The sequence below is a fragment of the Brienomyrus brachyistius genome, unplaced genomic scaffold, assembly GCF_023856365.1.
Source record: "Brienomyrus brachyistius isolate T26 unplaced genomic scaffold, BBRACH_0.4 scaffold27, whole genome shotgun sequence".
Classification (NCBI taxonomy): Eukaryota; Metazoa; Chordata; class Actinopteri; order Osteoglossiformes; family Mormyridae; genus Brienomyrus; species Brienomyrus brachyistius.
Window position 1 is genome coordinate 6,371,879 of NW_026042306.1, and position 26,947 is coordinate 6,398,825.

The window sequence follows — 26,947 nt, forward strand, 5'->3', positions numbered from 1 at the left end:
CTTGATTAACATAACTGCTCTATAATACATAATCGATTATATTCAATAGCGTTCAGGATTTGGGTGAAGTGTACACAGCACAATAATCATTGGGATAATTCCACACTTGCTGCAATTTGTTTTCATGACCGTATTGGGGACATATGCGGTCCGATAAATACGTCCGCCTTGTGCTAAATGTTGACCAAAACAGACGGACCGCCCAGCCCAATTTTCAAGGACTATTCTTGTTCCAAATAATTGCCACAACGGGCCGACCAGATTTACCCCATAAAATAATGTCTTGTGGACATTTGTTGCTCAATGCCTTATGTCTAAAGTGGAAACTAGGGAATAAGATGCGAACTTAAACCTCGTTCCTGACAGACATGTAAAGGACCTTTTTTGTTTTTCATTTTTAGAAACGTAGCGGAGGAGAAAAAATATGAAAACATTTATTTATTTATTTATTTTATTTCGGGAATTCATGATTTGACTATTCTTACATAATACAAAACTTAAATTCTAAGATAAGCACGGTATACATTTTCCAAAAGTGATGTTAAAAACATTTCACTTGTTCTTCTTGTACAGCTGATTGTGCGTAGAATATACCCCCCCCCCCCAATCCATTTCGAGTCTCAAATATAGATTTAAAAATAAACATTATGGTATCTTAGGAAACTGTGATGCAAAGTGCGGTTTTTGCGTCTTAGAATGTATGTACACGTCATTTCGAGTGATATAAAAAGGAGAGAGAGACGAGATATCCACATTTTTGAATTATGATGGCACACGACATGGAGCGAGTACTGATGTCCCCGGCGTTCGAAGTGTTTAACAAGCTTCGGCTGGCAGGACAGCTTTGTGACGTGGTCCTCATCACCGACGGTGTTCAATTCAACGCCCATAGAGTAATTCTGTGTGGCTGTAGCTCCTACTTCCAGTAAGTAGCTGTGACCCATATATGAAGATGCGAAAACAGCAAGGAGTCAGTTTTTATCTCTCGTTAGCAATGACTTCTCCTTGGCAATAAGGCTCTAGGATGACAGAAAGTTTATATTAATATACATTATATTAAATTATATTAATGTAGGTCAGTGCTGATCAGAAATATTTCTGATAAGTGTACCACCTTAACTTTTACTATATAATAATAATAATAATAATGGTATAAATATATAAAAAGGGGACCATGTCAAACAGGCAAAACAAAGTATTCCGGGGGACTTGCCCACCAGCCCAAGTAAAATATATTAAAGGGGGAGCTACTGTTGGAAAAATAAGAATTAAAACCACCGGTCCCTAGTTCTTAGATGCCTATGAGATCATCTGTAGCAGGGGGTCCTCTGCTTAATTTCCATTTGGGGGTCCCTGGTTCAGAAGATTTAGAAAACCCCTTATTTAACTTTGCCTGCAAAACCGATATTTATTAGATGAGTCACTTCTGGATTGTGTTTCAGGGCTCTGTTCGCCAGTGACTGGAGTGATTCAGGAAAGCGGGAGTACCAACTCCCAGGCATTTCCCCAGAAACACTGAGGCAGGTCATAGAGTATGCCTACACATACTCTGTGGTCATCACAGCTGAAAATGTGGAGAACCTCCTGGCAGCTGCTGATTATCTCAGTGTCTTGGGCATCGTGCAGCGCTGCTGTGATTTCCTGCATGAGCAGCTCTGCCTCAACAACTGCATTGGCCTTCTTAAAATCGCCGATGTCTACTGCGTAAACGAGCTGCACCAGTCTGCATTCAACTTAATCTTGAAAAACTTCAAGGAGGTTGCCATCAGCTCAAATGAGTTCCCAGAACTAAGTCTTGAACAACTTTCTGACATCATCGAGCAGGATGAGCTTAATGTCAGAGAAGAGGATGTAGTGTTTGAGGCCATCCTCCGGTGGATCGAGCACGAGCCTGCCACCCGAGAGGCCCACATTTCAGTCCTATTGGCCAAGGTGAGTATAGTTATACTATGTTCTCATTGACTTGTGTATATAACAATAGAATGCTCATTGAGTGAAGTCCTTATTACTGTAGCTAGAGACTGAACCTCCATTTCCATGTCCCATAAGTCTACAACCAAGGCTTCCAGGTATTACACCTGGGAGGAGAGTGTAACAAATAATGGAAAACAAAACACTCAGATGTCTTACATTAAACAAGTGTTAGCTGACACATCTGAGACTTTCAAAGTAAATGGCTTCAGCTAAAGAAATAAAAATTTGCACTTACTGCTGTATCCTTAATGTTAGGAATTGCTCATCTCCAGAGATTCACAGAAAGCACTAAGGAACTCATGGGAATTCTCTCATTCTCTCATTGTTTCCTGTGTAGATTCGGATGGCTCGTATGGATCCGGAATACTTCATGAAAATCGTCAAAGCCAACGATCTAGTGAAGGCCAATGTGGCGTGCAGGCCAATCATCACTGATGTACTGAAGGTCATCTATGATCTTCATGATGAACGTCCACGATCTGATTTTGAGAACCCACTGATCCGCCCGCGCTTGCCCTCTGACATTTTGCTGGCTGTTGGTGGATGGAACATGCGCACGACAAACTGGATTGAAGCCTATGACACCCGGGCCGACCGCTGGGTGGATATAACACAGGGGCAGGAGACTCGCCAGTCCGGCCATGGCAGTGTGTGTTTAAATGGCTTCATGTATTGTTTTGGGGGTTATGATGGCCATAATTTCACCGATGCTGTGCTCAGATTTGACCCCGTCGCACGGACATGGCAGCACATGGCCCCTATGCACTGGCGCCGCTGTTGTGTCAGTGTGGCCGTAAGTAACGGCTTCATCTATGTGATGGGTGGCCGTTTAGACGTGTCGCCTCTGAATATCGTAGAGCGATATGACCCAAATGCCAATGAGTGGACCATCATCCAGCCCATGAACGAGGAGCGACAGGATGCCAGTGCCACCACCCTGAATGGAAAGGTAGGTTAATAGGAGGGCGTCTGCCTGTGGTTACCCTCATTTTCCCCTTGAAATTGATTATGTTACATACTCAGTAGCTCGCTTTGTCTTCAAATGGTTGATTTCAATCCATAATTGTTTATTCAGTAAACGTCAGTGTTTAGATAAAACATAAATGACCTTGCATTGTCGCTCTGCATTAGTGGCACATTGGGCAGTGCTGTGGTGTCCAGCTCTGTGTTTTTGCAATTTTGCCCACAGCCCAAGACTTGTGAGATACAATAACTGGTGTTAACGTAGGAGCTTTACCCAATTCCAGTCCTGGAGGGTCAGAATCCTAAACAATTTGCAGATTTCCCTATTCAAACAAACCTAGTGAACTTAATTAGCTGATTAAGCTGCGGTTCACAAGGGAAATGATCACAACTAACTGTAAATTCCCTACCAATGCCCATGTGCTTCCTGTGGTAGGCTCCAGGTTCACCACCACCCTGTACTGAATAGACTTTTATGGAAGGTGGATGGATTAAACATCCATTAGCTAAATGTACATTTACGCTTTCTAGATCTCCATCTCCAATCATGTACAGCATAACACACATCACTTGTGAACCATCTTTCCTAGATATACATTTGTGGGGGTAGCAATGGAGCTCAGACCACTTCCACTGCGGAGTGCTATGATCCACTCACGGGCGAATGGACCTTGATCGCTCCCATGCGCACTCGCCGACGTGGCCTTGGAGTAGCGGCATATCAGGGAAACATCTATGCGGTGAGTGATTCCTTTCTTGTACTCTGAAACAAAGGAGTCAAATCTCAAGATTTATCTGAGACTCATATTTTTTGTCACTGCTGCTGTGTCACAGATTGTAATGCGCTTAAAACAAACAAAAGAATTCAGTGGATGAAATGACCTGCTGGGAAGGCCCATCTCAATACACATATGCTCCCTGCATATCTGGGTTATAAACGAATACGCTTAGTAAAGCTTAGATTTTTGATTACAGTTATATTCTGTAGTTCCAGACGTAATTGCTCTGTTTGTTTTTTTTTTCAGTGTCTGACTACAAGTATTATTTTTAGTACTAATAAAAATAATAATAAAAGCAAAATATATGATCATAAGAAGTATTTTTTTGATGGTTGACAGTTTTCGCTGAATTGTACAGGTTTTCTGTTGCCCAAATTCCCTTTTTTTCACTGCAGTTATGTTGACATGTATGTTGAACACAAATTAGTTATAAGCTTGTGTCCTATATAGACAATGGGAGGTTCTGTGCAGCCTGCTATTATAGGGCGATAATTCCTTAAGAGTTCCTGACTTCGAGAAAGCTGATATTTACTTATCTGTTTGGTACCCGAGTGATCACTTACCATTGGTGTCTCGCAGGTGGGCGGTACCAACGGGGCTCATCCAGTGCGGACTATGGAGGTCTATGACCCTGCAATTAACCAGTGGCACGCTGGGCCTCCCATGAGACAACAAAGAAGCTATTTCGGCATCGCAGTGGTGGACGGCTTGCTGTTTGCGATGGGAGGCTCCGATGGCTTCAAAGTAACTGCAAAAGTGGAATGTTTCAATGCAGTGAAAGGCAGCTGGTGCCGTGCGCAGGAAATGATTGCACCTAAGAGGAGCTTCAGCTGCTGCACAGTGCCTGCGCACCCCCGCTTCGTACAGTACGCTGCACCTCGCCCACCTGCCCCCATCTGCCTGCCTGGTGGGTAACCAGCTCATCATGTCTAACGTTAATGCTTCGTACATTAGACCTATATAACATGTGCCCTTGAGAGGTAAAGTGGGCTATCCCACAAAAACAAAGTTTTGAGAAAATGAGCTCCAAAGTTGAATTAAAAAAAAAAAAAATCAGTGTGTCTATACCCTACAATTGATATGTATCATAGGTAGCACAGATCTCAGTATATTTAAAAGATAGATAGACCCTCAATAATTAATATTGGACAGTCATTTTTGACTGACATGTGGGATAGCCCACTTTACCTCTCAAGGGCACATATGATACCTACCGTTAATGTAATAACTGCCAATAATGTGCTAATTTTCCCCCTTAATGTAATAAAGGCTGATACAATAATATCTTGCCAATACCATACTAACATATTTGAATCAAAAACACACCACATTACTACATTATATACTTTATTACACAAAAAACGGGAAAATTGTTATGTTATTAGCAGTTATAGTAACAGTAGTTTAGCTGCTACAGACAGCAGCTATTAGCTGCTATTAACAGCAGTGATTAGCTGCTACAAACCGTAACAATCGTGACATCACACAATTTCTTTTGACTGCTTATGATTTTTTGCACACTACTGTACACACACACACACACATATATATGTACATATGTATATGGTTGATTGTCCACAAAAATCAACTGTGATTAATCAGCCTGATCTCCAGACCAAAGAACTGTGAAAACCATTCTAACTTAACCTACAAGAAGCAATTCCTGAACACAAAGAAGAAGATGTGCTACGGCCCTGCTACACACACACACACACACACACATATAAGGTATCTGTATCTTTGTGGGGACTCCATACTGAGTTCCAACCCACAACACAATTAATCAGTGAGGAAATTCATAGTATTATCTCTTGTTATGTTATTTTTTTAAATTATTTATAATGTATTTAAAAGCCTATGGCAAACAGTAAGTTAATGAATTGAAATTACAGGTAACCACGTGCTCAACAAGTGGCTGGCAGGGAACAAGGGAAACGCTACAGACTGACAACAGGGGAGGACAAGAAAGACTGACAACACGTGGGACGAGATGACCAATGACACCTACTGGCCAAACAGGGAAGGGACACAGAATGGGACAGTTAAATAACACTGGGATTCCCTGAAGGGTTTGGCATTCCCTGAAGCCAAGCTGTTAATTATTGTACTCCACGCCACCTCTGGTGATTGAATTGCAATGTAATGATTATGTTGTTCTATAATCTTATTGAATAAGTGTTATAAGTTGTTAGAAGTTATTTTTGTATTCTTTTATACTTCATTTTTAACAGTGTGATTTTTGACCTGACAGCTTTGTTTGGCAGTAAAAAGCTTTAAGGGGGCAGTTTAATGGCTCTATACACAGCAATATGTATAATGGCCAAAGTGTTCTTGTTGAACATGCTTAATTTATTTTTGTATACAACGTTTAAATAAATGTCTTATTTGGAGAACAAAGGCTGGAAAAAATGTTATTTGTTGTCTGAAAACCAAAATAATTTTGAGAGCTTTGTACAATTTGTTAGCAGAATTACCTTATAGACCTAATACACTTTTGAATGCAATATAATTCTCCATGGCAGTAACCCAGCTGACTGGTGGAGCAAGTTCATTTTGTCTCTGCAAGACCTCAAAGTGAATTTGAAGATCATTGTCTCCACAAAGACTACGAAGATTTTCAGGAGATACATGGAATCCACAGTTTCTTCCATTAAACCTAGAGTGCAATCCAACAAAATGTTTCAATAATAAAATTTACATTTCAAAAAGTGGCTTCTGGTTTGTCAGATGGGCAGTGTGCATTCCATACCTACTTGTAGTCATCTAGTTCTTTTTGCAGGACACCCAGAAAGCTGAATACTGTAGCAGCAAACATTTCTGTTGGTAACAGCCATTAAAGAGATTCCTTCGTCCAAAATTGCCCCCTAGTGGTGGAATATTGCAACGCAAATAATGGAGATTTCACTTCACTGTATTTTACAGCTAACGAAAATGTAATGTGTGTGTGTATACATTTTTTGTTTCATACATTTAAATGTACATTTTTTATATAACAAACAACATTACTTTATAGTTGTTTAAAAGGCAGAAACTTCAATGTACACGAAGTCACCAATAAATTACATCTATTTATCCAACATATTATATAATATACATACTGTGTTTGAAAACTTTTCAGTTTTACGATTTCAGGACAGATCAGCCACTCTATTAGGAACATTACGCTTTTTGGTTGCGGCTGATTATCTCAGTGTCTTGGGCATCGTGCAGCGCTGCTATGATTTCCTGCATGAGCAGCTCTGCCTCAACAACTGCATTGGCCTTCTTAAAATCGCCGATGTCTACTGCGTAAATGAGCTGCACCAGTCTGCATTCAACTTCATCTTGAAAAACTTTAAGGAGGTTGCCATCAGCTCAAACGAGTTCCCAGAACTAAGTCTTGAACAACTTTCTGACATCATACAGCAGGATGAGCTGAATGTCAGAGAAGAGGATGTGGTGTTTGACGCCATCCTCCGGTGGATCGAGCACGAGCCTGCCACCCGAGAGGCCCACATTTCAGCTCTGTTGCCCAAGGTGAGTATCGTTATACTATGTTCTCATTGACTTGTGTATATAACAATAGAATGCTCATTGAGTGAAGTCCTTATTACTGTAGCTAGAGACTGAACCTCCATTTCCATGTCCCATAAGTCTACAACCAAGGCTTCCAGGTATTACACCTGGGAGGAGAGTGTAACAAATAATGGAAAACAAAACACTCAAATGTCTTACATGAAATAAGTGTTAGCTGACACATCTGAGACTTTCAAAGTAAATGGCTTCAGCTAAAGAAATTAAAATTTGCACTTACTGCTGTATCCTTAATGTTAGGAATTGCTCATCTCCAGAGATTCACAGAAAGCACTAAGGAACTCATGGGAATTCTCTCATTCTTGTTTCATGTGTAGATTCGGATGGCTCGTATGGATCCGGAGTACTTTATGAAGATCGTCAAAGCCAACGATCTGGTGAAGGCCAATGCGGCGTGCAGGCCAATTATCACTGATGTCATGAAGGTCATCTATGATCTTCATGATGAAAGTCCACTCTCTGATTTTGAGAACCCACTGATCCGCCCGCGCTTGCCCTCTGACATTTTGCTGGCTGTTGGTGGATGGAACATGCACACGACAAACTGCATCGACGCATATGACACACGGGCCGACCGCTGGGTGGATATCACGCAGGAGGAGCAGAGCAACCTAGCTGGTCATGGCACGGTGTACCATGATGGGTTTGTGTACTGCATTGGGGGGTTTGATGGGCAAAACTTTATCGATACCGTGCGCAGATACGACCCGATCACACGAGCATGGCAGCAGATGGCCCCAATACACTGGCAGCGCTGTAATGTTAGTGTGGTCGTGCTCGATGGGCTCATCTATGCCATGGGTGGCCATATTGGTTTCTGGCCCCTCGACATCGTAGAGTGCTACAACCCAAAAACCAATGAATGGACCCAGATCGAGTCCATGAATGAGAGGAGAAACGATGCCAGCGCCACCACCCTGAATGGCAAGGTAGGGTAATGGGAGGGCGTCTGACTGTTTACCCTCATTTTCCCCTTGAAATGGAGTATTTTACACAGTCATGAGTTCTCTTTCTCTTCAGATTGCTGATTTTAATCCACAATTACTATGTTCAATACATTTAAGTATTTGGATAAATGCATTATTGGTCTCCATTAGTGGCACATTGGGTAGTGCTGTGGTGTCAACTCCAAGACTTGTGAGATAGATGAAATGGTGTTCCCATGTCAGGTTTCCTTTATTCTGTTCCTGGGGGAGCAGAATCCAAAACTCTTTGCAGATTTCCCTTTTCAAACAGCCATACTAAACCTGAAAATTAGCTGATCATGGTGTGTTTGAGAAGGGAAATCTGCAAACTGTGTTCCTCCAGGAACGGGACTGGGGAACCCTGTCATACACTATGCATAGCATATACTTTTATTTTTGAGTCACAATGAACTTTATCTGTAACCTCCAAACCCCAGTCATATACAGTATAACGGTCTTCACAGTTAAATTGGTTTTCATAGATATACATCTGTGGGGGCCACAATGGAACAGAGAGCCTATCTACAGTGGAGTGCTTTGACCCCCTCACTAACGAATGGAGCTTGATCACTCCAATGAGCATTCCCCGTCACAGCCTTGGAGTCACGGCGTATAAAGGGAAGATATATGCGGTGAGTGATTCCTTTCTGTGTCAAATCTCACATTTTACCTGTAAGACTCATGGTTTTTTTGTCTTTGCTGCTGTGTCTTTCATTGTGATACATTTAAACCAAACAAAACAGTTAAATGCCAGAAATACCTGCTGCAAAGGCTTATCTTAATACACATAAAAAACATACATGCTACCCTCTTTAGCCTCCCTGCATTCATTTCTGGGTTATAAATGGATCTGCTTATCACTTGATTAAATCATAAGCATTTTTACAATCACAAAAAATATGCAAGCTCCAAAAGACAAACAAAGCGCATGTCTGCCTGTCAATCAAGTTTAAGAACCATGGACAGCGCTGTCCCTCCGCAACACAGTTAACAAGGCCGGGACTTATTTACGGCATAAAATACAGTATGATAGACATTATCACCATTAAAACTGAATGTGTATGTGTGTCTCTGTGTGTGTACAATGTATTAACCAACCTGCTGACAGATGTCGACAGAGTAGCTGCAGCTTCGACCTGAAGGCCGTTATGTGGTCAAACAGCTCAGTGATGATCTGATCCTTCCCTTGAAGCTGAATATTCAGGGTGTTGAGCAGGTCAGTGATGTCCACCATAAAAGCCACGTCACAAAACCATCTGTGGGGACTTGAGTGTCACTGTTCTTGCTTGTCAGAAACTCCGCGATGACATGGCGCAGCTCAAAAAATCTTTTGAGGACTTTCCCGCGGCTCAGCCACCTCACCTCTTGGTGGTAAAGCACATCCTTGTATTGTGAATCAACCTCCTCTAGAAGAGCTCTGAACTGGCGGTGTGAGAGCGCTTTTGATCGTATGCAGTTTATGATTTTAATCACGTCACGCACCACGTCTCCCATACCAACTGATCTGGCACATAGTTGCTCTTGGTGCAGGATGCAGTGGTATTTTGCCACCTTACCTCCACATTGGGAAACCTTCTGGGAAATTAGTGTGGCAAGGCCTGTTTTCCTCCCAGCCATGGCAGGTGCTCCATCAGTTGTTATCCCAACCAATTTTTCCCAGCTCAGCCCGTTCGTATCCAACACTCGCTCAACGGCTGCAAACAAATCCTCACTTTTTGTTGTGCTGCGCAGTGTCTCAAATCCAGCCAGCTCCTGAGTTATTTCCATGTTTTCATTTACTCGCCGTATGAAAACCAAAAGTTGTGCAGAGTCCGAAATGTCCGTGCTTTCATCACACGCCAAAGAAAAGGCGACAAATCCAGCAGCCTTTGCTTTAAATTGCTCCTTAATGTCTAGAGACATTTCTTCAATACGACGTGTCACAGTATTTCGTGAGAGGCTGATCTGGGAGAAAGTTTTTGCCTGTGACGGGCACATGATTGTCGCAGCTATGGACAGACACTCCTTAACAAAGTCACCCGTTGAAAATGATCTCCCAGTCCGGGCAATTAGCGCAGTAATCTCAAAGCTGGCCCGTGTCGCGCTGTCCTGGGCTGTCGAGGGCCGTGTAAGAGTCCCTTGTTGCCTGTGAAGTTTAGCCAGCAGCTCCCTGGTCTTGTTCTTTCGCGCATCACCTTTGAATTGCGAAAATGCTGCGTGCTTCGTCTCATAATGACGACGAATGTTATACTCCTTTAGTACAGCAACAGACTGATTACAAATAAGGCAGACCGCTTTAGCATTTATGTCAGTGAAAAAATATTCTTCCTCCCAGCATTTTTTAAAATGTCTTTTGTCTGTGTGCCACTGACGATGCCGCTCCATGTTGATAGTGGCTTAAGCTAGCAGCCTGGTGGTGACCCGCCACAAACTGGTTTGATCCCGTATGGCGGCAACAAAGACTCATGGGACTTTTTGCAAATTGTTAAAATATGACTATTTATGAAGTGTGGAAATGTACATATGTGCACAGATATTGTCATGCCCGGCTCGTCCGCTCCTCCTGTGTGCCACGCCCCCTGATTACCCACGTGTTTTCTCCCGATTGTACCCAGCTGTATCTAGTTCATTTGCTCAGTCCTGTGTATTTCAGTCCGTGTCTTACCTGAGTCCTTCGTCCGTCATTCATGTCAGTCAGTGTCCGATGTTCCCTGTTCCCCGAAAACCTTTGATTAAATCCCCGTTTGCCCCGAATCCTGCCTGCCTGCTTCCTGATTCCCCGCTTGCCCTCACGATCGCCGCTCTGCCCGCGGTCGCCCGTGACAGATATACTCTACATTACCCTTATAGTTGCTTGTATTTCAATTTTAGTCTTAGATATTTCAAATGTAATCAAAGCACCATGAGTGAGGACTGTATAATATATATTAGTTAGGTCAACGTACACTAAAAATAAACGCACTGATAGCTACACTGGGATTCGTGCTTTAAGAGTTTTTTAAACAAATTTTAGTACAGTAATAATTTAAATTTTTAGATATCCATTGGCGGGCCAATCTAAATAGTACGGCGGGCCAACCTTGGCCCGCGGGCCCCACTTTGGGCACCCCTGCACTAAGGTTTTTCGTAATCCATTGAAATACTGGTTTAGTGCAACCCCTTCCCCTGGGACCTACAGTAATCATAGCCGGCAACTTGAATTTGGAGAAGTGATGTTACCTCTGGACTGATTACAGTATGTACTGTACACGATATTATTATATTGTGGGTGTCAGAGTTTGCGGGTGCGGACGGGCAGGCTGGCAGGAAGGAGGCAGGGAAGGACGAAGCAGGGAGGTAGAATACGGGGAAAACTGGGGTTTTATTAGGGGAAAGACGGCTATGGGCAGAACAGGACATAACAGCACTAACATCAATGACGGACATCGGACAGGGCAAGATGTGGACTGATATAGACAAAAGACATGGTGAAACAACAAGATACAGCTGGGCATGATTGGGGAAGCACACGTGGATAATCAGGGGGCGTGGCACACACGACGATCGTACGAGCCGGGCATGACAGTGGGCCTGCGTTCATAGTGGGGTACCGTAGGGTTAAATTTTAGGACCACTACTGTTCCTAATTTACATTAATGATATTGACACCAATACATACAGTAAACTGGTTACATTTGCAGACGACACCAGGGTGGGTGGTGTAGCAGGTACTGATCTAGCAGCGGAGAGGCTACAACGGGATCTGGATTTAATTAGCGACTGGGTGGATACCTGGCAGATGGAATTTAACATAGATAAATGTAAGGTAATCCATACAGGGAGCAGAAATATAAAAGTGCAGATATATTATGGGTTCCACTGAAATAAAGGTAGCTGGTTATTAGAAAGATCTCGGTGTGTATGTTGATGCTTCCATGTCAGTGTGGGGAAGCAATAAAAAAGGCCAATAGGATGTTAGGTTACAACTCTAGGTGTGTGGAGTTTAAGACAAGGGAAGAGATGCTACAATTATACATTGTTCAAAAAAAATTAAGGAACACTTTTTAATTAGAGTATAGCATCAAGTCTATTAAACATCTGAGATATTGATCTGGTCAGTTAAGTAGCGGAGGGGGTGGTTAATCAGTTTCAGCTGCTTTGGTGTTAATGAAATTATGAACAGGTGAACTAGAGGGGCAACAATGGGACGACCCCCAAAACAGGAATGGTTTAACAGGTGGAGGCCACTGGCATTTTCCCCTCCTCATCTTTTCTGACGGTTTTTTCACTAGTTTTGCATTTGGTGACGGTCAGTGTCACTACTAGTAGCATGAGGCGATACCTGGACCCTACAGAGGTTGCACAGGTAGTCCAACTCCTCCAGGATGGCGCATCAATATGTGCCATTGCCAGAAGATTTGCTGTGTCTCCCAGCACAGTCTCAAGGGCATGGAGGACATTCCAGGAGACAGGAAGATACTTAAGGAGAGCTGGACAGGGCCGTAGAAGGTGCTAAACCCTTCAGCAGAACCGGTATTGGCTCCTTTGTGCAAGGAGGAACAGGATGAACACTGCTGAAGCCCTAGAAAATGACCTCCATCAGGCCACTGGTGTGAATGTTTCTGATTGTTTGGTCAGAGACAGACTTCATGAGGGTGGCTTGAGGGCCCAACGTCCTCTAGTGGGCCCTGTGCTCACTGCCCAGCACCATAGAGCTCGATTGGCATTTGCCATAGAATACCAGAATTTGCAGGTCTGCCACTGGCACCCTGAGCTTTTCACAGATGAGAGCAGGTTCATCCTGAGCACATACAAGGGCTGGACGCACAGGTCATGACAATTATTGTGTTATATTAGTATACTACGGGGTTAGCAAAAATATTTCTGAGCTACAGTTATTAAAGGTACCACCTTAACTTTTGGCATATAATAGCTGTGTAAAAATATTACAAAAAGTGGACCACGTCAATCAGTGGCAAAAATAATATTCCGGGGGACCTGCCCTCTAGTCTAAGTGAAAAATATTTTTAGGGAGCCACTGCTGGAAAGATAAGATTAAAGCCCTTCCTGACCCTACTTCTTAAGTACCTATGTGATCATCTGTGGCAGGGGGTCCTTAGCTCTGGTCGATATTCATTTGGGGGTCCCTGGATCAGAAGAGTTAGGAAACCCAAAATTATTAAATGAGTCCCGTTGTGGTCCTGTTTTTTATTTTTTGTATGTCTCCTGTTTAAGTTCACTGAGAGTGACAACAAACTGGAGACAAATTCCTTGTGTGATCAGCCAAAAAGCTGATTCTGACTCACATCTGGATTGTTTTCAGGGCTCTGTTCACCGGTGACTGGAAGGATTCGGGAAAGCGGGAGTACCAGTTCCCAGGCATTTCCGCAGATACGATGCAGCAGATCATGGAATACACCTACACGTACTCTGTGCTCGTCACGGCTGAGAATGTGGAGAACCTCCTGGCAGCTGCTGATCGGCTGAGTCTACTGCCTCAATGAGCTGCGCCAGTCTGCATTCGACTTCATCCTGAAAAACTTCCAGGAGGTTGCCATCACCTCAAACGAGTTCCCAGAACTCACCCTGGAACAACTTTCTTACATCATAGAGCAGGATGAGCTGAATGTCAGACAAGAGGATGCGGTGTTTGACGGCATCATCCGGTGGATCGAGCACGAGCCTGCCACCCGAGAGGCCCACATTTCAGCTCTGTTGCCCAAGGTGAGTATAGTTATACTATGTTCTCATTGACTTGTGTATATAACAATAGAATGCTCATTGAGTGAAGTCCTTATTACTGTAGCTAGAGACTGAACCTCCATTTCCATGTCCCATAAGTCTACAACCAAGGCTTCCAGGTATTACACCTGGGAGGAGAGTGTAACAAATAATGGAAAACAAAACACCGAAATGTCTTACATGAAATAAGTGTTAGCTGACACATCTGAGACTTTCTATGTAAATGGCTTCAGCTAATGTACCTTTAATGTTAGGAATTGCTCATCTCCAGAGATTCACAGAAAGCACTAAGGAACTCATGGGAATTCTCTCATTTTTGTTTCCTGTGTAGATTCGCATGGCTCGTATGGATCCGGAGTACTTTATGAAGATCGTCAAAGCCAACGATCTAGTGAAGGCCAATGCGGCGTGCAGGCCAATTATCACTGATGTGTTGAAGATCATACATGATCTCGACGATAAAAGTCCACGATCTGACTTTGAAAGGTCACTGATCTGGCCGTCTGGTCGGGGTCTGGGCTGGTGCGCTTCTCGGCTGCTGCGGGGTCCAGGGTGGTCTTCCGGTTTCCTCGCCAGAGGAAAAAAATGGGGTCCACAGAGAGTATATACGGGGAGTGAGAGTGTGTGTACAGCGTTCATTTCTGTGTGTCTCTATGTTGGGTGAATGTGTAAATATTTGTTTATGTGTGCATGAGGGTGGGAACGTATGCTTGTATATGTGTGTGCCTGTTTGTCTATATGCATGTGTCAGGTTGGGTTCTAGACTCCACCTGAAATAACATCTCGGGCTCTATTCCCCCCCCCGCCACACTCCCTGCTGGTGGATGGGGCCCCTGGCCACTGGTGCGTTGGTGGTTCTCGATGTCCAGGGCTGGGTGCTCGGGTGGGTGCTGGCTCGCCCTCGGCGGTTGCCTGGCGAGATCTGGCCCTCCTGGCTCTGTCGGGCCCTTGCTGGGGGGGCCCTTGGATCTCTGGGCCCAGGGCCTGGTCTGCCCTGGTGGGGCTGGCCGCCGGTGGAGCCTGCGGGCTCGCCGCCACGGCCCCCTGGGGCTCCTGCACTGTGGCTGCCGGATGGCCTCCCTCCGGAGCTCTCCTCTGCCCTTTTCTGGGTGAGGGGCTGCTATTCTCCCTGCGGTGGTCCTCCGGGGGCTCCCATGCCCTGGGGGGCCTCTGGCTGTCTGGGGTCCGGGCCTCCTCCGTGTCTGCTTCATGTCCTGAGGGATGGGGCTGTGGCTCCCCACACACACTACTAGACATTTACATGGAGAAACCTTTTGAACACCAGCGCGCTCACATACACAGGTGTGCACACAGGGGTACAAACAGGTACTCACAGACACACACTGTCTTGTTTGGCTGTTGCTCCTTAACATGCTCATTGTGACTCGTACAGATGTTGGTTGTTGTTTTCTCTCATCAGCAGGTATTGAAGCAGATTATCTGTGGTTTTCTTTCTTCTTTTTTTTTCTCTTTTCCCTCGCTCTCTCTCTATTTCCCTTCTTCTCCGTTTTCGTCCTTCTGTCCCCCTCTCTCTCCCTCTCCCTCTCTTGAGGAAATAAATAAAAATAAATAAATAAATAAATAGAAATAAAGTAGTCCTCCGCAGAGGGGGGGTGGTGGAGGGAATATATATATATAAAAAAAGAAAGGCCACTGATCCGCCCACGCCTGCCCGCTGACATCTTATTGGCCATTGGTGGCTGGAATTTCCGCAAAACCAATTGGATTGAAGCCTATGACACCCGGGCCGACCACTGGGTCGATGTAACGCAGGGGCAGGAGACTCGCCAGTCCGGCCATGGCAGTGTGTACTTAAATGGCTTTGGGTATTGTTTTGGGGGGTTTGATGGCCACAATTTCACCAACACTACGCAGATTTGACCCCGTCGCACGGACATGGTAGCACATGGCACCGATGCACTGGTGCCACTGAAATGTTAGCGTGGCCGTAATTAATGGTTCCATCTATGTAACGGGTGGCCATTTACGCTTCTCGCCTCTAATCATAATCGAGTGATATGACCAAGAAGCCAACGAATGGACCATCATCCAGCCCATGCATGAGGAGCGACAGGATGCCAGTGCCACCACCCTGAATGGAAAGGTAGGTTAATAGGAGGGCGTCTGACTGTGGTTACCCTCATTTTCCCCTTGAAATTGATTATGTTACATACTCAGTAGCTCGCTTTGTCTTCAAATGGTTGATTTCAATTCATAATTTAATATAAGTTCAGTAAACGTCAGTGTTTAGATAAAACATAAATGACCTTGCATTGTTGCTCTGCATTAGTGGCACATTGGGCAGTGCTGTGGTGTCCAGCTCTGTGTTTTTGCAATTTTGCCCACAGCCCAAGACTTGTGAGATACAATAACTGGTGTTAACGTAGGAGCTTTACCCAATTCCAGTCCTGGAGGGTCAGAATCCTAAACAATTTGCAGATTTCCCTATTCAAACAAACCTAGTGAACTTAATAATTATCTGATTAAGCTGCGGTTCACAAGGGAAATGATCACAACTAACTGTAAATTCCCTACCTTTGCCCATGTGCTTCCTGTGGTAGGTTCCAGGTTCACCACCACCCTGTACCGAATAAACTTTTATGGAAGATGGATGGATTAAACATGCATTAGCTAAATGTACATTTACGCTTTCTAGATCTCCATCTCCAATCATATACAGCATAACACACATCACTTGTGAACCATCTTTCCTAGATATACATTTGTGGGGGTAACAATGGAGCTCAGACCACTTCCACTGCGGAGTGCTATGATCCACTCACGGGCGAATGGACCTTGATCACTCCCATGCGCACTCGCTGACGTGGCCTCGGAGTAGCTGCATATCAGGGAAACATCTATGCGGTGAGTGATTCCTTTCTTGTACTCTGAAACAAAGGAGTCAAATCTCAAGATTTATCTGAGACTCATTTTTTGTCACTGCTGCTGTGTCACAGATTGTAATGCGCTTAAATCAAACAAAAGAATTCAGTGGATGAAATGACCTGCTGGGAAGGCCCATCTCAATACACATATGCTCCCTGCATATCTGGGTTTTAAACGAATACGCTTAGTAAAACTTAGTAAAGCTTAGATTTTTGATTATAGTTATATTCTGTAGTTCCAGACACAATTGCTCTGTTTGTTGTTTTTTTCAGTGTCTGAATACAAGTATTATTTTTAGTACTAATAAAAATAATAATAAAAGCAAAACATATGAACATAAGAAGTATTTCACTGAATTGTACAGGTTTTCTGTTGCCCAAATCCACTTTTTTCACTGCAGTTATGTTGACATGTATGTTGAACACAAATTAGTTATAAGCTTGTGTCCTATATAGACAATGGGAGGTTCTGTGCAGCCTGCTATTATAGGGCGATAATTCCTTAAGATTTCCGGACTTCGAGAAAGCTGATATTTACTTATCCGTTTGGTATCCGAGTGATCACTTACCATTGGTGTCTCGCAGGTGGGTGGTAACAACGGGGCTCATCCAGTGCGGAGTATGGAGGTTTATGACCCTGCAATTAACCAGTGGCACGCTGGGCCTCCCATGAAACAACAAAGGAGCTATTTCGGCATCGCAGTGGTGGACGGCTTGCTGTTTGCAATGGGAGGCTCCGATGGCTTCAAAGTCACTGCAAAGGTGGAATGCTACAATGCAGAGAAAGGCAGCTGGTTCCGTACGCAGGACATGATTACACCCAAGAGGAACTTCAGCTGCTGCACAGTGCCCCCCTGCATCATACAGTACGCTGCACCTCGCCCACCTGCCCCCATCTGCCTGCCTGGTGGGTAACCAGGTTACGCATCTACCGGTGTGGCTAGCATCACTGGACTTAATCAACAGAAACAGTGGACACTAACAAGAATCAGAAACATTCACCAAAATAAGGAAAATGCCTCTTGAATAATGGACTGAGGGAACAGAACTTAGACCTTACAGTGGAGTCAGAGCATAGAGGTTAAGGCACTAGAACAGCTATCAAAATGCAATTATGGCAAGACAACTGCTTTCCTTTGTTATCGGATGCTGTAATGGTTTGCTCCTGTTGTGTAACATGCCACTTGTTTGCATGCATTTGTTAATTGCCTTGTTCTCTCCAACCATTTCTCTGTCTTAGAGCATCTGCCAAATGAATAATACACAGAGCACAACTATAGCAGAGCTCAGCTGGGACCTCCTGCATGCTTTTACAGCAAGCAATGAGTGTGCTCTTCTAGAACAGATTTAATATCTGGCTACGGTTGTTGGGGACACATGTGTTAGATATGTGAAATGCTTTATTCATACAAATAAAGCCCTTATATTTGTATTTTTATCACATGTGTTATCACATTAAATTTATGAGTAGTATCTTTATAGAATTTGTGCCGTGTGTGTGGTGTTCTCCATATTAATTCATATCTCAATTAAACATTATAACCAAGATGCAGCCAAAGCCCCAAAAATAAATTCTGAATATCAATCAATTAACAAAAACAATACAGAACAATGTTCTTCAACCTGATCCACAGGAACCCCCAGTCCATCCACGTTTTTGCTCCTTGCCAGACAGCTGGTGCTGGGAGAGAGCAAAAACATGGACTGCTGAGGGTCCACAAGAAACACTGATAAAACATAATATATATGCAGACCGAATGTCTATGGCACCCCCTAAAGGAGCATCATATGCGTAAAGAACTGCTTAAGGTTTCATGCCACAGGACCCTCCAGAGCATGAAAGCCAGCTTCTGCTTCTGGTTCCAGCACTTAGCCAATCTACTGACCCTTCATCACCGATTGCTGAGTTGGAAACATTCAGGTGGATCAGCTGACCTGCATGCTTGCATCCAATCAGAAGCAGCAAATTTCCCTCCATTTTCCCCTTCTTTTTCTCTTATCAGCTTACAGTTATATTTCCTGTTGCTCATCTCAGTTTGTCCTAGTCAATTAATATTCTCTCATTTGTTAAGTGCTACTATTTATTGTCTTTCTGTGAGTTAAACTGAAGGTTACTTTCCCCTATAGACCGTCTCTTCCTGCTATCAGGCAATCATAGGCCAGTGGGACAGGAGGGAGGGTTCTACCCTTTTTCACTCAGGGTGACTGGAATTTTCCAAACAAACGGGCAGTTTCAGAATCCCCCATTTGTTGCGGTCTCCAGAAAAGTGTTACATATGAACCATGTGGTACAGTCTGATTAGACGAAAGCATCCCATAGAGCTGTTTCTGATCTAAATGAACAAATTCTGAATTATGACTCTTGAGCTTTGTTGATTTTAGAGTTTTCTGCCATCTGGAGTAGAAAAAAAAACACACATTTATCTCAGAATTCTGACTTATTAAGTCGAAATTCTGTTTTTTTTTCCCTCACAATTCTTACTTTATTTCTCATTATTCTGAGTACTTCTCTAACAACCAGCAATTAGTCGGAGACATCACTTCTGCTCCAGCTTTAATGGTTCAGTGAGATTTGCATACAGCAGCAGACAGGAGCGAAGGCTACAATGGCTGTATCTGCTCTGTCCAGGCATTTTATTATTTCCAGTTGTGTGTGTGAATGGCAGCCTACATCGGAACTTGCAATTAATTATCCTGTAAATGTTAAGCTGGTTTGCAATGAAAATGGGCAATAGAACTTCTCTCTTGCCTAATAAGTTGTGGTACAAGCATATCTAACGTTAATGCTTCGTGCATTAGACCAGGGGCGCTGTAAAGGGGGGGTAAACGATGACGATTCTCGGGGCCCATGACTGAGAGGGGGCCCAGAGAAGCCCCCAATAAACTGTGTGGGGGGCCCTGTCAAGATTCCTTTCATGGGACCCAAAATCCTTAGCAGCGCCCCTGCATTAGACATATATAATATGATGTCTACCGTTAATGTAATAACTGCCAATAATGTGCTAATTTTCCCCCTTAATATAATAAAGGCTGATACAGTAATAACTTACCAATATCATATTAACATATTTGAATCAAAAACGTATCACATTATTACATTATAGGCTTTATTACACAAAAAATGGGAAAATTGTTATGTTATTAGCAGTTATATTAACAGTAGTTTATAGTAGCTGCTATTAACAGCAGTGATTAGCTGCTACAGACCCTAACAATCACACAATTTCTTTTGACTGCTTATGATTTTTTGCACACTACTGTACACACACACACACACACACATATATGTACATATTCATATGGTTGATTGCCCACAAAACTCAACTGTGATTAATCAGCCTGTTCTCCAGACCAAAGAACAGTGAAAACCATTCTAACTTAACCTACAAGAAGCAATTCCAGAACACAAAGAAGAAGATGTGCTAGATGTCTTTATGGGGACTCTGCATTCATGTCTATGGGCAAAACCCTAATCCCAACTATGAAAACGTTATCCCGTACCCAGCCCCAACCCACAGTCGTTGCTGTTGTAGTTCTCTCCTACCATTTATATTGTCACAATGAACTATATCCTAAGATGTACAAGTAAAAAGTTTGTATATAGTATAGCATGAAAAATAATAATAATAAGAAAACTCAGCCAGAGTGGAATTGTTTTATATAAACACTCGTGCGCTCTTGCGTTGTGTACACCCAAAATGGCGATTCCACAATAAACTGCGGCTATATCGAGTGTGATGTTAGCTGCAAAAAACGCAAGCAGATCCCAACTTCACTTTGCTACACGTGCATTGTAAAAGCAGGGCCACAAACAAAACAACACCTACGTCTCTGTACTCGATTCAAACGGAAAATGTCGCCAAATCCATTCACCATTTCACTATGTGCTAGCTAGTCATGGCGCGAGCATTAGCTGCGGACGCGAACAGCTTCAGCTTATCTTCCCACAATTCAGCTCGACTGTTTAAACTTCAGCCAAAGACAACATTCTGTGTTAAGTGAGAATTCTAACGATAAATAATAATTACTTACATCGTTCAATGGGCGCCCTCGGAATATCTGTCCTGCCACTACTCCCATCCACTTCTAGCTTAACTCGTCCATCTGTGTGGGTGCGCAAGAACGATGGGTGCCGTGAAGCTGCAGGAAAACAAACTTAAAAACCTGCACGAAAATATATTAAACGTGGAGGAGTTAGTCGGCAGAAGTGAGGAATTACAAAAAATAAAATAAAAAACGATTTCTCAAGAAAAGATCATAAAACAGGAAAATGGTCAATAGCTCATGGAGTGATATTGCACACTGTACCTTGATTAACATAACTGCTCTATAATACATAATCGATTATATTCAATAGCGTTCAGGATTTGGGTGAAGTGTACACAGCACAATAATCATTGTGATAATTCCACACTTGCTGCAATTTGTTTTCATGACCGTATTGGGGATATATGCGGTCCGATAAATACGTCCGCCTTGTGCTAAATGTTGACCAAAACAGACGGACCGCCCAGCCCAATTTTCAAGGACTATTCTTGTTCCAAATAATTGCCACAACGGGCCGACCAGATTTAGCCCATAAAATAATGTCCTGTGGACATTTGTTGCTCAATGACTTATGTCTAAAGTGGAAACTAGGGAATAAGATGCGAACTTAAACCTCGTTCCTGACAGACATGTAAAGGACCTTTTTTGTTTTTCATTTTTAGAAACGTAGCAGAGGAGAAAAAATATGAAAACATTTATTTATTTATTTATTTATTTATTTATTTAATTTCGGGAATTCGTGCTTTGACTATTCTTACATAATACAAAACTTAAATTCTATGATAAGCACGGTATACATTTTCCAAAAGTGATGTTAAAAACATTTCACTTGTTCTTCTTGTACAGCTGATTGTGCGTAGAATATACCCCCCCCCCCCCAATCCATTTCGAGTCTCAAATATAGATTTAAAAATAAACATTACGGTATCTTAGGAAACTGTGATGCAAAGTGCGGTTTTTGCGTCTTAGAACGTATGTATACGTCATTTCGAGTGATATAAAAAAGAGAGAGAGACGAGATATCCACATTCTTGAATTATGATGGCACACGACATGGAGCGAGTACTGATGTCCCCGGCGTTCGAAGTGTTTAACAAGCTTCGGCTGGCAGGACAGCTTTGTGACGTGGTCCTCATCACCGACGGTGTTCAATTCAACGCCCATACAGTAATTCTGTGTGGCTGTAGCTCCTACTTCCAGTAAGTAGCTGTGACCCATATATGAAGATGCGAAAACAGCAAGGAGTCAGTTTTTATCTCTCGTTAGCAATGACTTCTCCTTGGCAATAAGGCTCTAGGATGACAGAAAGTTTATATTAATATACATTATATTAAATTATATTAATGTAGGTCAGAGCTGATCAGAAATATTTCTGATAAGTGTACCACCTTAACTTTTACTATATAATAATAATAATGGTATAAATATATAAAAAGGGGACCATGTCAAACAGGCAAAACAAAGTATTCCGGGGGACTTGCCCACCAGCCCAAGTAAAATATATTAAAGGGGGAGCTACTGTTGGAAAAATAAGAATTAAAGCCACCGGTCCCTAGTTCTTAGATGCCTATGAGATCATCTGTAGCAGGGGGTCCTTATCTCTGCTTAATTTCCATTTGGGGGTCCCTGGTTCAGAAGATTTAGAAAACCCCTTATTTAACTTTGCCTGCAAAACCGATATTTATTAGATGAGTCACTTCTGGATTGTGTTTCAGGGCTCTGTTCGCCAGTGACTGGAATGATTCAGGAAAGCGGGAGTACCAACTCCCAGGCATTTCCCCAGAAACACTGAGGCAGGTCATAGAGTATGCCTACACGTACTCTGTGGTCATCACAGCTGACAATGTGGAGAACCTCCTGGCAACTGCTGATTATCTCAGTGTCTTGGGCATCGTGCAGCGCTGCTGTGATTTCCTGCATGAGCAGCTCTGCCTCAACAACTGCATTGGCCTTCTTAAAATCGCCGATGTCTACTGCGTAAACGAGCTGCACCATTCTGCATTCAACTTTATCTTGAAAAACTTCAAGGAGGTTGCCATCAGCTCAAACGAGTTCCCAGAACTAAGTCTTGAACAACTTTCTGACATCATCGAGCAGGATGAGCTTAATGTCAGAGAAGAGGATGTAGTGTTTGAGGCCATCCTCCGGTGGATCGAGCACAAGCCTGCCACCCGAGAGGCCCACATTTCAGTCCTATTGGCCAAGGTGAGTATAGTTATACTATGTTCTCATTGACTTGTGTATATAACAATAGAATGCTCATTGAGTGAAGTCCTTATTACTGTAGCTAGAGACTGAACCTCCATTTCCATGTCCCATAAGTCTACAACCAAGGCTTCCAGGTATTCCACCTGGGAGGAGAGTGTAACAAATAATGGAAAACAAAACACTCAGATGTCTTACATTAAACAAGTGTTAGCTGACACATCTGAGACTTTCAAAGTAAATGGCTTCAGCTAAAGAAATTAAAATTTGCACTTACTGCTGTATCCTTAATGTTAGGAATTGCTCATCTCCAGAGATTCACAGAAAGCACTAAGGAACTCATGGGAATTCTCTCATTCTCTCATTGTTTCCTGTGTAGATTCGGATGGCTCGTATGGATCCGGAATACTTCATGAAAATCGTCAAAGCCAACGATCTAGTGAAGGCCAATGTGGCGTGCAGGCCAATTATCACTGATGTACTGAAGGTCATCTATGATCTTCATGATGAAAGTCCACTCTCTGATTTTGAGAACCCACTGATCCGCCCGCGCTTGCCCTCTGATATTTTGCTGGCTGTTGGTGGATGGAACATGCGCACGACAAACTGCATTGATGCATATGACACACGGGCCGACCGCTGGGTGGATATCACGCAGGAGGAGCAGAGCAACCTAGCTGGTCATGGCACAGTGTACCATGATGGGTTTGTGTACTGCATTGGGGGGTTTGATGGGCAAAATTTCATCAATACCGTGCGCAGATACGACCCGATCACACGAGCATGGCAGCAGATGGCCCCCATGCACTGGAATCGATGTAATGTTAGTGTGGTCGTGCTCGATGGGCTCATCTACGCCATGGATGGCCATATTGGTTTCAGGCCCCTCAACATCGTAGAGTGCTACAACCCAATAACCAATGAATGGACCCAGATCGAGCACATGAATGAGAGGAGAAACGATGCCAGCGCCACCACCCTGAATGGCAAGGTAGGGTAATGGGAGGGCGTCTGACTGTTTACCCTCATTTTCCCCTTGAAATTGAGTATTTTACACAGTCATGAATTCTCATTCTCTTCAGATTGCTGATTTTAATCCACAATTACTATGTTCAATACATTTAAGTATTTGGATAAATGCATTATTGGTCTCCATTAGTGGCACATTGGGTAGTGCTGTGGTGTCATATCCAAGACTTGTGAGATAGATGAAATGGTGTTCCCATGTCAGGTTTCCTTTATTCTGTTCCTGGGGGAGCAGAATCCAAAACTGTTTGCAGATTTCCCTTTTCAAACAGCCATACTAAACCTGAAAATTAGCTGATTATGGTGTGTTTGAGAAGGGAAATTTGCAAACTGTGTTCCTCCAGGAACGGAACTGGGGAACCCTGTCATACACTATGCATAGCACATACTTTTATTTTTGAGTCACAATGAACTTTATCTGTAACCTCCAAACCCCAGTCATATACAGTATAACGGTCTTCACAGTTTAACTGGTTTTCATAGATATACATCTGTGGGGGCCACAGTGGAACAGAGAGCCTTTCTACAGTGGAGTGCTTTGACCCACTCTCTAACGAATGGAGCTTGATCACTCCAATGAGCACTCCCCGTCACAGCCTTGGAGTCACGGCGTATAAAGGCAAGATCTATGCGGTGAGTGATTCCTTTCTGTGTCAAATCTCACATTTTACCTGTAAGACTCATGGTTTTTTTGTCTTTGCTGCTGTGTCTTTCATTGTGATACATTTAAACCAAACAAAACAGTTAAATGCCAGAAATACCTGCTGCAAAGGCTTATCTTTATACACATAAAAAACATATATGCTACCCTCTTTAGCCTCCCTGCATTCATTTCTGGGTTATAAATGGATCTGCTGGGGGGTCTCTGCTACTAGCTCGGGTTGTAAAGTTTAGATTTTTTATTAATTATTTTCCCTAGTTCCAGATATAATTAGTCAGATTGTTGTTTTTTTCAGTGTCTGATTAGCTTCAAGTGTTCGTTTTAAGTAATAACAATAAAAAAGCAAAATATATTAGCATAAGGAGTCTTTTTTGAAGGCTCACAGTTTTCACCGAATGATACAAGTTTTCTGTTGCCCAAATCCATGTTTTCATTGCATATAGGTTGACTTCTGTATATAAGCTTGTGTCATCTATAGACAATGGGAGGTTCTAAGGCGCCTGCTTTCATAGGGTGAAAATTGCTTAAGAGTTCATGACTTTGGGAAAGTTGATGTTTGCCCATCCTTTTGGCAAGCAAGTGATAATGAATCTTTGGCATCTCTCAGGTGGGCGGTATCAACAGGCCTGATCACCTGCAGACCATGGAGGTCTATGACCCTACCACAAACCGCTGGCATGCTGTGGCCCCCATGTCCACACCGCGCAGTGAGTTTGGCATCGCAGTGGTGGACGACCTCCTATTTGTGATGGGCGGCCACGATGGGTTTGGGGTAACTAACAAGGTGGAGTGCTATGATGCGGGGACAGGCAGCTGGTATCGTGCGCAGGACATGAGCAGAGCCAGAAACCATTTCAGCTGCTGCGTAGTGCCTGCGCACCCCCGCATCATAGAATATGCTTCACCTCGTTAGTCCCTAATGGCCGCCAAGGAGGAGAGAAACCCATCTGCCCACAACAGCATGCCCAGTATGTAACCTCATTTACACCCCCCACCCCGAATTCTTTCCCTATAACATACATTGAGTTTATATAGACACCTCTTTTTTTCCCCAGACTCTGCTTCCTCATTGGAAGGTGTGTTGGTGGGATCAAGGTCTTTGAAGACGAAGCTGTCCGGAAGTAATTTTCCATGGCCTCGCTAAACTCCTCCCACACCTGAGTTTTTACCTCGACGACCGCCGAAGCCGCATTCCAACATTTCATCAACGCTGTCCACCAGCGGGTTCGGGGATTGCTGCCACAACAGGCCACAGCTCCAGTCAGCTGCCTCCACAATGGAGGCATGGAACAAGGCCCATTCGTACTAGTCAGTCCCCTGCGTCCTCCAGGACATGGGAGAAGCTCTGCTGGAGATGGGAGCTGAATCTTCTCCTGACATTGCATACTTAAAATAAAGTTTTCTTTTTCATATTATCTAGTTTGTGAAAGCGTCATAAATTTCCCATTTTGGATAAACGTTGTTCTCGTTTGACGGTTCTCTTCAGAAATTCCGCTGCAACCATCGGTGATTACTAATTAAGCACTAAGGTTTTTCGTAATCCATTGAAATACTGGTTTAGTGCAACCCCTTCCCCTGGGACCTACAGTAAACATAGCCGGCAACTTGAATTTGGAGAAGTGATGTTACCTCTGGACTGATTACAGTATGTACTGTACATGATATTATTATATTGTGGGTGTCAGAGTTTGCGGGTGCGGACGGGCAGGCTGGCAGGAAGGAGGCAGGGAAGGACGAAGCAGGGAGGTAGAATACGGGGAAAACTGGTGTTTTATTAGGGGAAAGACGGCTATGGGCAGAAAAGGACATAACAGCACTAACATCAATGACGGACATCGGACAGGGCAAGATGTGGACTGATATAGACAAAAGACATGGTGAAACAACAAGATACAGCTGGGCATGATTGGGAAAGCACATGTGGATAATCAGGGGGCGTGGCACACACGACGATCGTACGAGCCGGGCATGACAGTGGGCCTGCGCAGGTTCATAGTGGGGTACCGTAGGGTTAAATTTTAGGACCACTACTGTTCCTAATTTACATTAATGATATTGACACCAATACATACAGTAAACTGGTTACATTTGCAGACGACACCAGGGTGGGTGGTGTAGCAGGTACTGATCTAGCAGCGGAGAGGCTACAACGGGATCTGGATTTAATTA

The 26,947-nt window shown here is 43.4% G+C and overlaps 1 protein-coding gene and 1 long non-coding RNA gene across 2 annotated transcripts in view; one reads left to right on the forward strand and one right to left on the reverse strand.

Annotated features, from left to right (window-relative positions):
• LOC125721019 (kelch-like protein 10) overlaps window positions 1–25,867 on the forward strand; it is a 43,302-nt gene extending 17,435 nt beyond the window's left edge. The window contains exons 5-6 of the mRNA XM_048996933.1: window positions 25,386–25,746; window positions 25,834–25,867. Coding sequence (XP_048852890.1) covers window positions 25,386–25,691 — 306 coding nt within the window. The 3' untranslated portion in view covers window positions 25,692–25,746; window positions 25,834–25,867. The remainder of the gene's footprint in view (window positions 1–25,385; window positions 25,747–25,833) is intronic.
• On the reverse strand, window positions 14,923–16,702 carry LOC125721031 (uncharacterized). The gene is made up of 3 exons (XR_007385659.1): window positions 16,490–16,702; window positions 15,289–15,500; window positions 14,923–15,203 (listed from the first exon to the last, which is right to left on the reverse strand). It is a non-coding gene; the product is annotated as an uncharacterized LOC125721031 (long non-coding RNA).
• Window positions 25,868–26,947: the final 1,080 nt, after the last annotated feature.